At 39.8% G+C, this 12,078-nt stretch overlaps 1 protein-coding gene across 6 annotated transcripts in view; it reads left to right on the top strand.

Moving 5' to 3' along the window:
• Positions 1-12,078, top strand: part of PTPRE (protein tyrosine phosphatase receptor type E) — a 126,064-nt gene that overhangs the window by 79,831 nt on the left and 34,155 nt on the right. For all 6 annotated transcript variants that reach the window (XM_075612244.1, XM_075612243.1, XM_075612242.1 and 3 more), the window contains 5 exons: positions 1,347-1,483; positions 3,644-3,734; positions 8,026-8,102; positions 8,204-8,240; positions 10,735-10,832. In XM_075612244.1, coding sequence (XP_075468359.1) covers positions 1,347-1,483; positions 3,644-3,734; positions 8,026-8,102; positions 8,204-8,240; positions 10,735-10,832 — 440 coding nt within the window. The remainder of the gene's footprint in view (positions 1-1,346; positions 1,484-3,643; positions 3,735-8,025; positions 8,103-8,203; positions 8,241-10,734; positions 10,833-12,078) is intronic.

The raw sequence follows: 12,078 nt of genomic DNA, 5'->3' as shown, positions 1-12,078 counted from the left end.
AGTATTTCAGACAACGGCACAAAGTCAGAAGGCGGCCATTTCATTAGGCACACAATCAGGATTTTGACAGATATATAACGGCAGTACCAAACGTTTGTCAGTTAAGGTAAGAATGTAGAATTATACTTTGTCACGTGCTTTAAATGTAAAAATAATAAGAAAAAAAATGGGGGGATATTTAGTGTTGATTGATGCTTTAAATGACACTGTAACAGTAACAGACCAACTCCCAGCATGCAATGCTAGCCCTGGGCAGTGCTTGTTGTGTTTCTGGAAATCTGGTTCTTAGATGAGTTTGAGACAGGGTTATACTAAGCTTTTTTTTCTGTACATTATTCTAGACTTTTTTTTTGCCTGATCATTGGAGCTGCTTGGGACAACATTATAACATACCACCGTTTTCTGTGTGCGCTAAAATGTATATAATTCCAATTTGGTGCATGATGGTGGGAACTGTGCCATGCTGTTGGGTGCGTCACCCATAATCAGTTGGGCAAACGTATCAAAATTCGGCCCGCAAATATTTTCCTTAATATTTGCACCGTCAACAAATATTGCAAAGTTTAAAAATGTTTTAAGTGTGAATGTGTGTAATTTCTGCCGGTGACCCCTTACTCTGTCTTCATCTGTCTCCTCCAAAACCCATATTTCAGGGTGCTCACCGGCGGAATGGCATACTGTATATTCTCCTGGATTTTTAAGTTGGGTGTATCAACGTGTTTGTTTGGTTGTTTTTTGTCCTCTAATATTCGTACTTGTGAATTACCATATTTGCAGCAAATTTGAGTTTTACGAATAATTTGTCCATCTCTACTTGTAATGTATCCCTTCCGTTTGATAAATGACTGCTATTGTATATAAACACTGTGTCCAGTTTCATGCTCTCTATGGCTTCTCTCATTCCTTTGTGTCTTTGGCACCCTCACAGAATACAGAGCTTTAAAAATCCCACAGATCTCTCCTTTTATCTGCACTACAGAGAACACTGGTTTATCCATGAAAAGGTCCCACAGCCTATGACACGAGTGCTCAACTACAGTCCTCAAGACCACCCCAACTGACCAGGTTTTCAGGATATCCCTGCTTCAGCACAGGTGGCTTAATCAGTGGCTCAGTCATAGACTGAGCCACTGATTAAGCCACCTGTGCTGAAGCAGGGATGTCCCACATACCTGGCCTAATGGGGTGTCTTGAGGACTGTAGTTGAGCACCCCTGGCCTGTGACACATCAGCACCATTGTGTGTAGGATAAGAGATTTAGCTCACTAGAGCGTGAACAAAAATGAGCCAAATGCAGTCACTTTTGTATTTGTTTTACCTTGGATTCTGTTTGTGCCCTCTGATAGAACAGCAAAGAGTAATGCTGCTCAGCAGTTCGCCCACTGTCTCCAAGAAGTATTTCCCTATTCCAGTGGAGAACTTGGAAGAGGAGGTCCGGATAAGATCAGCCGATGATGGCAAACTCTTTCGAGAAGAGTATAATGTAAGTGTGATGTTTCTGCCTCTCAGGACGGAACAGAATTAAATGTTTCATGTGAATGGCGCTATCTGTTTGACCGGATAGAAACAATTGTGTTTAAAGGGTAGGAAATGAAACGGTACCAGTGTGTAGTGACCCAAAATGTGTTCCGCTCCTGAATACCTCCAAGGCTGCTGTAAACTTTGCTCAGTCATTTTATTTTTAAATACTGTAATAATTAAGAGTGCAGCTGTAAAACAAACTGTAGATTTCCTGGGTCAGGCAAAATGCGATGGGAATGGTCAGAACGCTCTGCAATTTTATATATTTTACACAATTAATGTCATATTTAGCATTTTATTTTAATTAATGTAGATGTTTTTGTTTGTTCCTGAAACAATCTTGTTTAATACTTTATACTTGTTAAAGTTGCAGTCTAACCTAACTGGTTTTTTTTTTGGTTTTTTTTACAAGATTGAAACTGTGGGTGCTCCAGCGCTGAACCACACGGTTTTCAGCTCCGGAGACACCCCGGTGACAGAGATACTTACTAGGGAAGTTACCAGCATTACTTCCTTGTTTTTTAAAGGAATTTAAATGGCCATACAATTGGAAGCCCCAACCGATGATATTGCAGCTTCCTATTGGCCTAGGATTTGACAGCCATTTTGTTTCCCCTGAGGGGGATTTAAACCGTGTAACTTCACCGGTAAATATCTTAGGATTCCACCTTGTAAATAAAAATGGGGGCTAAAAAAACAGAAGGCCGTTTTAAAATAAAACGAACCGCATTGATTTCAGCTCCGGGAACCCCTGCTTCCCAAGATACTTACCTCCGTATGGGGTGCCGGTAGGAGCTCTGGCTGGGCTCACAATGTGGTCGGTTTAAAGGTACTACGTGATGCGGGCGAATAGGAAGCCGTGACATCATTCATTGCGGCTTCGTATTCGCCCGCGTAACTGGCACATTTACACTGAAGAGGGATACCGGCGCCCCAATACGAAGGTACGTATCTAGGGAAGCAGGGGGTCCCCAGAGCTGAAATCAACGCGGCTCAGTTCCAAAGATTCCTAGCTTCCCACCTATAAAAAAAAGCATAGTCGTAAGGACTACTTTTAATGTAGAAACATAAAAATCGGTTGCAACTGTAACTGGCAACTTTTAACATCCTCCTATTTGTGAAGCCGTAGAGAAGTTGAGGAGCTATGTCGCTTAAAAAGAGCCTGTCATTTTAAAGCTCAATTCCCACTGCACTAAAGAGAACTAGGTTCAGTATATACAGTAGTCACCATTTTTGATTTCCAAATACATAGCAATATAAAGCAGCATGTCAAAATTAAAGCAGCAAAACGTGAAATTGTATGTATTATTTTTTAAACAATTAGTTCTGTAGTATTAGATCATTGTGATTTTTTTGTTGTTGTTTTTATTCCCCTTAATGCCATTTTTAATGAGTATTAAAGTATCCTTTGATTTCTATAGCAGGTGTTTTAAATCCACCACCCAATCAGTGCAAGATCTTTTTAACACTTTAATGCTTGGGATTATTTGTTACAAATGTTCCCAGCAGTTTGAGCTGCGAACTGTAACAATAGATAATGTTACCGTAGTAATATAAGGATACATTGTAGCTGCTGAGGTACACTGACTGAAGCAGCCATTATGTTAGGCAAACAATCAAGATTTTGACAGATTTATAACAGGAGCACCAAACGATTGGCAGCTTAGGTAACAATGTAGAATTATACATTGTCACATGCTTTACATATAAAAATAAGAACAAAAATGGAAAGTAGTAATGCTGCTATAAGAGAATGTTGAGAATGAATAACCCAAAACCTATCATGGGAGCTTGCTTATATAATTGATACACCATTTAAAAAAATGGTTGCATAAAGAAAGACTGTCCCCAGTCTTATTTCATAAACCAGAAACTGCAGAAAGATACTAGCAAACTCCTCCTTGGCATTGCAGACCCAGGCAGCTGTTCATTGGTTAGGCTGCATCAACAACAGCGTTGTATTTTACAAAAACCCTGCAACTGCTCAAAATAATAATGTAATAAGTAATCAAGGTTTTTAGGTTTACAAAATATATGCAAAGTTGTATTCTTACTTTAAAAAGCTTAATGCATACATGTAACTGTATTAAACTCATCAAGACTGAATTATTTTCTTTTCAAGTCATTACAACCTGGTAACATACAAGGGTCACTTGAAGTGGCGAACAAAGAAGAAAACAAAGAAAAGAACAGATACCCCAACATTCTTCCTTGTAAGTTTTCTACGTTTCATTAGGTTTTAAACGGAGTGTGTATGTCTTTATTTATATAGCGCCATCCATTGTGACATAATATTATAATACATCATGGGATAAGTGCTTCAGACATACAATAATGGGGAAAGGATTCCCAGGGTGTGTTTTTAAGAATGTAGGAATGACACAGGGGCCGGGATTGGGAGAGATATATCCTCAGAAGCAAGGAGGAGAAGCATGGAAAGAAAGCGGCTGTGTGGGGAGGATGTGTAGGGGTGTGTTTTAGTGCAGGGTGTATTGTGGAGTGCAGCCAAAGGGCACAGATAGGACAGCAGCTCATGTGAACTGAGATGGGGAGAAGGAAGGAGAGAGGGAGATATATGAATGGAGTTAGAGACATAATGAGGATGGTAGAAAGAAGTGTAGTTTGGAAAGAAGTGAGGTTAGAGTGAATATATATCGTAGGGAAGGTGTGGCAGTGGTGGGAGCGCAAGTTCAGTGATCAGTACCGTGCACTGAAAAGGGAGTTACAGTAGGATGAGGACAAAGTCTAGATGGGCTGATTATCACTGTTTGTATGGTATCCACAGAGTACATGATGTACCATATTTCAATACAAATATATCATATTAGTGGCTGTGTAAAAATGTTCAACAGTTTAAAAAAAATTTTTTTTGACTTCTGGGCCAAATGTTGGAATTTTGTTTAACAAGAGTTTTACATTTGCTTCTGATTGTTATTCAGCTTTATCGTTACGCTCAGTAGACTTTGCAGAAACTTCTGATGTATAGGACATGTTAAATGTAATGGACCAGATAACCATTTTTATATGTACTTGCGTGGAAGAAACATGGTGAAAATTACAGTGATACATTGGCATATACAGATTGCATTTTTAAACATTCGTTTTATGGCAAGAAGTTCTGTTGCGTCCTTGTACAGTACATATCTCCAATTGACAACAAAGCTAAAATCAACTCAGTTTCAATATGTATATCTTTGAAGAAGGTGCCAAACTTCATTATTGATTCATACAATGTAATAATAAAAATTATTCCCAATAATAAAAATGTTGCACCTTACAGTATCTCACAAATTGTGTTTAACTGAACCTGGAAAGAATTGAATTGTTAAAATACGCCCTGCTAAATGAAAATGTCAGTTAATAATATGTAGTGCTGTTAACAGTGTAAACTAATGAAACTCTAGGGAATACTTTGTGTTTGTTACCTTCATCACTAGAACGTCATGCAGTACAAAGCTGTCAGTAACAGGTCACGAGTTATGAAATCAGTAAGGAGATGATAATGTGCTTACACAAATGGAGTTTATAATAGGTGTTATTTCTAAATGAGGACAGATACTTATCAAGAAGGAAGTGATTTGACATGCATAACGGAAGCAAAAATAAAATATGTTATGTGCAGGCTCACCGGTGAGCATGTGACCTGTATATGTGACAAGGGTTAATACACACAGCTACATAGCTGATCCACTTTTCACCCCGCAAAGTCACTCAAATAGGTAATGTCCCCCCTCAATCCGTCACTATATATATATATATTTACAACAAGACAAACAGCCTGCAACAGACTAAGCAAATAATGAGTACTTAAATTAGTAATATAATAACCACTTACGGTGCTAGGGACTAGAAGTAATATAACAATGAAAAGAAAAAGAAAAGCGTCCCAACACACCACTCAAGTATACTCAGAACAAATATCAAAGAAAATTATGATTTATTTAACAGCACAAATAATCAAACATGTTTGATTATTTGTGCTGTTAAATAAATCATAATTTTCTTTGATATTTGTTCTGAGTATACTTGAGTGGTGAGTTGGGACGCTTTTCTTTTTCTTTTCATTGTTATATATATATATATCTATCTATCTATATATATATCTATATATATATATATATATATATATATATATATACAGTGTTCGACAAACCTATACATTTGCTCGCCCCGGGCGAGTGGATTTAACCCCCGGGCGAGTAAATATTGGCCCAAGCAGCACACTTTGGTACTAGGTGGCGAGTAGATTTTTTTGTGTGGCGAGTAGATTTTTTTGTGTGGCGAGTAGATTTTTTGGTGATTTGTCGACCACTGTATATATATATATATATCTTAAATCACTGTCACCACCAAGGATACAAAAAGGGTTTAATCGCTTGGGGTCCTTTGGTCCCCATTTACCAAGCAAAATATGTCATTAACACACACAAGTGTATTGTAGCAAAATGTGCCCAAAAATGCAATTACTCTTCAATTAAAGCGCAAAGTGAATACTTATTACATTTTAGATTTAATATGCAAAAGTAGTAACGTGCTTAGGTTACAGAAAAAGAATATTCCCAACACATACAGTACAATATATGCAGACAGTTTAATCAAAATAAAAGGAGTAAAATAGATTGCCTAATTACGTTACTGCATAACACTATCAGATTCCTTCAGAGGCTTGAAGTTGGAAATATGGACGCCCTCTATTTTGAATGTCAAATTCATATCCCCAGTGCATGGTTTGGATCCTAAACTTCCTGCATTGACCATAGCATAAGTCCACCTTCTGGGTGTGTCCTTAACCCTCCCCACCACCATCTCTCTTCCCCCACTGAATAGAGAAAATACCCCATATCTTTATTTCTATCATATCTGGAAAGATGCTACTTTCACTGTTGCATTGGTATAATTAAAATACACGTGTGGATATTAAACGTGATGTGTTTTAATACTATATTTGAGTGACAAATGGATATCTGTCCTTTGAACCCTCACAATCGTGGATTGTTTAGCATAATTTAATTTGTCTGAACGCAAATGTTACAGTAATATATTTAGAATTCTCGTGAATTGTTGTCAGAGCCATTAAATCTTGTATTTAGTACATTTATACAATCCTGTGGAATATCTTCCTGTTCACACCCTCTGGCATTTGCAGAACCTTTCAGGAATCTCTTTAAAGTTATATTAAAAGCTTTCTTGTTTATTTCTACTGTCAGAAAAAAGTTGTGACTCCCCAATTTCCTGAATCAGGCTTTGGTCCCAGATAACCTCACTCCTAGACAAACACAGAAACCAGGCCAGGTCTAGACCTCAATAAAAAATCAATTCCTTGTATTTTTAAGATACAACGTGCTACTCAAATTAACCTCTGGTGTGCCAGATTATTCAAATACGGAATGTTTTCTGGCCTTATGACATTGCTATACACATTTAAAAAATTGACAATGTAATAGTGTGTTCTTAAACTCTCTGCACATTCCTGTGTTTCTAGATAAAAGGATAACTATTCATCTAGAACATCAACCTCAAAATATTTTGAATTCATTATACTATCCAAAAGCATCTTGTAAGGCCGTGATTATAGTTGCTCTGCGCGTGCGACAGAGCGCATTACGTCATGCGCATCTGCCACTCATGTGAAACCTGCACTGATGTCCAGGGAGGCGTGGCCATGACGTCACATGAGTGGTTTACCCTCATTGGCTGAACCGTGCACGTGACCCGGCCGTCGTGCGGCAGAGACTAAGTTTTTGTCTTGCCGAGAATGTCGCGTTTCTTCACTCACACGGTCGTGTGCACTATGGACGGCATCATGAGGGTACATACATTTGTTCCGGAGACGCGCAGCATCGCACGCATGCCGCCACTATAATCGTGGCCTAAGATTGAACATTGTAATGCAAATAAGAAAACCTTTAAATAGGGTTTTTGGGTTTTCTTATTAGTATTACAACCAATATACTAAATTAAAGTGGAAGCCCCAGTCTAATTTTTTATATTTTGTTTCATCATGTTATCAGAACCAAGGGGATCCCAACAGAGCAGAACAGCTCATTTATTATCATTGAAAACCCTCCAGTTGATCAAATATTCATGATATCCTGGTACAAACAGTTGACGCCGGCTTTGTTAGCCAATCAATGAACTGCTGTCATTGTGATGTCTCATTGCACTTGAAAATGGATGCAAAATGTATCCATAACTGATTTCACAGAGATTATAAATGAGTGATCTGCTCAGTATACTGTACCACTCAGTGCATGTCAGAAAAAAGACTTGCAGTACTACCTTTTGGCATAAGTAGACAAGGCAAATTTGCTATATAGGGCCTTATTTACGAAGTGTCGTTGCTCCATAAGACACCTTCCATTGCCAGAAGACGCATTATGACTCGTGCACTTGTATAATTAGGTGCCATTGTCTGATGGAGTAGCACAGTTTAGTAAATGTGGCCCAACATCCTTTAAAAACACCTTTCTGAACTTCACAATTCTAATTTTTTTTTCTTTACAGATGATCATTGCAGAATTATATTGACAGCAGTAGAAGGAGTCCCAAGTTCAGACTACATTAATGCTTCGTACATAAATGTAAGAGATGAGTTCCTGCTCTTTTGTTCACAGTGCATGTTCAAATAATAATTATGTTGACTGTAAAGCTGAACTGTTTTGCAACGTGTTCTATTTTTCAGGGTTTCAAGGAAAGGAATAAGTTTATTGCAGCTCAAGGTAATGATGGCATACATACATATTGTTATCAGCAATGCAATTATATTGGAATGTGTCAGAACAGGGAGAGGCCGACATTATGTATTTTGTTTACAGTTATGACAAAGAGCCAAGAGTGTCTAAGGCTGCGTCCATAGAAATTTGCCCGAGCGGAGGCTGAGGGAAAGCAGGTGCTTTACCTGGCCATGCTAAATGCGCCATCCGTGGGCATGTATAAGGGCGTGCCAGTGACATCACCGAGCTGGTTCGCCCGCATTGGGCGAACCGCTCACGTGACAGGCCCGTCGCACCAAGAAATCAGTTTGAACTGATTTCTTGCGCAACGCGCGCCCCCTCCCTCTTCCGCCCACACGTCATATAGACGCGATCACTGCCTTTAGGCAGTCTGACCGCTCAGTGTGCGGATGCATCCGCGCGGTCGTCCATACCATGGACGCAGCCTAAGGCTGTGCTTATAGTGCCGGCGATGCAATGGCGCGTCAAAACAAATGCATGGCCTCCGTCGCGTCGCAAGCCGTGGCGCGACGGCTTGGTCGAGATCGCTGGAAGTAATCTCAATTGGATTTTTTCAGCAACCGCAGCCTGACGTCACCGGCACTATAAGCGTAACGTTATGTCTTTCCACCCAATGAACGTCTTAAGTTAATGTAATTTAGGATCATCATTAAACAGAATGTGCTATCCATCATAATACAAAAACAGTGGCAGTGGTGGGACTTCTGCGTGTCCACAGGTGATATTTATTTATAAAAAATGTTTTTCCAGGAAGTAATACATTGAGAGTTACCTCTCGTTTTAAAGTATGTCCTGGGCACAGAGTTATGATAATACATGGTTGCATTAAATGAACAGAGGTAATAGATTCAATTTACAGACATTTCATGGAGAGTTAGAGATAATATATGGTTATGGGTGAATGCAACAGTTCCAGACAAGGTTAAAATTGCGTTAGAAGAGGTAGGATAGGCCTGCAATGTGCTGTGTTAGAAGAGATAGGATAGGTCTGCAATATGCTGTGTTAGAAGAGGTAGGATAGGCCTGCAATGTGCTGTGTTAGAAGAGGTAGGATAGGCCTGCAATGTGTTGTGTTAGAAGAGGTAGGATAGGCCTGCAATGTGTTGTGTTAGAAGAGGTAGGATAGGCCTGCAATGTGCTGTGTTAGAAGAGGTAGGATAGGCCTGCAATGTGCTGTGTTAGAAGAGGTAGGATAGGCCTGCAATGTGCTGTGTTAGAAGAGGTAGGATAGGCCTGCAATGTGCTGTGTTAGAAGAGGTAGGATAGGCCTGCAATGTGCTGTGATAGAAGAGGTAGGATAGGCCTGCAATGTGCTGTGTTAGAAGAGGTAGGATAGGCTGCAATGTGCTGTGTTAGAAGAGGTAGGATAGGCCTGCAATGTGTTGTGTTAGAAAAGGTAGCATAGGCCTGCAATGTGTGTGTTAGAAGAGGTAGGACAGGCCTGCAATGTGTGTGTTAGAAGAGGTAGGACAGGCCTGCAATGTGTGTGTTAGAAGAGGTAGGACAGGCCTGCAATGTGCCATATTAGAGAGGTAGGGCAGGCCTGTAATGTGCTGTGTTAGAAGACTTTACCCTACACCGTAACCGAGCAGCAAACGGCTCTCTGCCTTTGGGGCGATGTAGATGTAGGCTGAAGGGGTTCTGAATGAATTCAGCTGTGCTTTGGAATTCCTTTGTTCCTTAAACAGGGCAGAGGGTGGGGCTGAGAAACACATTGCAGCAAGTAATCCCAGATGTTAACATACTTTGGGGCGGATTCTTTATATGTCAAAGCCGACGATCAGACTTTTTTAGTCAAACTTCCCCATTGACTTCAATGCGACTCGTCGGCATATATAGAGTCAGCCCCTTAGTGTGTGGCTATATCACATACACTAGTGTGAAAAAGCACTGACACATACATATGTGACACTCCTTTTTGGATGTTTAATGTATGCCTTTAATAACGCCCGTTGAACTTAAAAGACCATTTTCGGTTTGGGAGAGGAGCACCAAAATAGGAGTGATGTTGCTCCGCAGATCCCAGCTGGAAAGAAAAAGAGGGACAGCAAGGGAGAGTAGGAGAGGTTAAAGACAGCTTGGGCTTCTTTCTACCTGTTCAATGGGAGACTAAACATAGTATTTGCCACTATCTGAAAGCAGAGAACCCAGCCTGGAGTATAAGCCAAGTCTAAACCGCGACCAACCCCATTGCCCAGTAAATACATCACATAGACAAGCAGGTCCTTTGTCCATGGGTCAGAAATGTACTATTGTCACATTGCATTTAATCTAAACCAGGAGTGGCCAACTCCCGTCCTCAAGGACTACCAACAGGTGAGGGTTTCAGGATATCCCTGCTTCAGCACAGGTGACTCAGTTTTTGACTGTGCTAAAGCAGAGATATTCTGAAAACCTGACCTATTGGTATCCCTTGAGGACTGGACTTGGATACCCCTGATCTGAACTGTTTTAATGGTTTTGCTGGTTCTTCATACAGGTCCTAAACAAGACACTGTTAATGACTTCTGGAGAATGATTTGGGAACAAAAATCTGCAACCATAGTCATGCTAACCAACCTAAAAGAAAGAAAAGAGGTAAAGCCGCTATTTCTTTTACCAACACATTCTAATGTAAAACTACCCAGTGCAAAAAGGTCCAGGTCTGTTCCCAGGCTTTTGTTTTATGAAGCATGTCCCAAAGTACTTGAGCTGTAATAATATCAGGGAAAATAACGCTGCAGTTTAATATGGCATTTACATAACTCCATGCTTAGAACTTATACAGACCAGCGCCCAAAAAGTCCAATAAGTCCCAAATAGAGTTCAAACAAATGAAGGGGGAAAGAAATTCCAGATGGTCCAATCACTAGAAGATCTCCAATCCAGGGGTCCGTTACATAGGGACAGAAACAGAAAGAAAAATCATAGTGTAATACGTAATATTAAAATTGGACAGACAACATAAAACACATAACAAGAGACAATACACTTAACAAACAAGCTGAAAATAAAATAACTATTTATTAAAACAAAGGAGCCTGCTGCAGCGGGTCATCAAGGGGTTAAAACCCAAAACCCTACTTACAGCAGGACTGGAATCATACGCGTTTGTGACCAAGTACATGCAGACGCCGGTAGCAGTGAGTGTCCTCGCGGGCTCCCCGATGTGTAGTATATGTCCCGTTTTCCTCTGACTTCGGAGGACTCTACAAGATGGATGCAGAGGAAGGGGAATCCACACACAACTGCACACGTGCAAAGCAGCCACTCGCACGATAACACGATGACGCTGTTTCCTGCTTCACTTGACTCACACGTTCTAACAACCAGCACTTATCCAAGGCGCCGTGACCTCTGACCCTACGCGTTTTTTTTTTTAAATTCTTTACTTATAATCCACATTTTTATAACAATAAACATGTACAACACAATATAATACACTACAAAACAGTACAGTACATTACAATACAACTCAAAAACATATCAGAAAACATACTGACAATTTAAATGATAAATAAATACATACATACATTTACGAAACAAAAAATTAGATTAAAATAAAATCTAAAAACAAGTCAAACCCGTATTTAATAATCCCAATTGTCCCTATTATTCCCATTTTGGCAGATGTTTCCTCTCTCAAAACTTTTCACAATTTATCTATTACCAGTGAACTTTGACCATGGCTGCCAGAGAAGCTCAAATTTTAACCTTGTATCAGTGGTTATATATGAGAGTTGTTCCATCCTCATAACCTCCCATATTCCCGATTCATTGTCCTATAGTGGGTGCATCCAGCTTTTTCCAGTTAGCAGCGATTGCACATCTTGCTGCATTCAGC

Source organism: Ascaphus truei, chromosome 8 (assembly GCF_040206685.1).
Source record: "Ascaphus truei isolate aAscTru1 chromosome 8, aAscTru1.hap1, whole genome shotgun sequence".
NCBI classification, from domain to species: Eukaryota; Metazoa; Chordata; class Amphibia; order Anura; family Ascaphidae; genus Ascaphus; species Ascaphus truei.
This window is presented reverse-complemented; position numbering and strand designations above follow the sequence as displayed.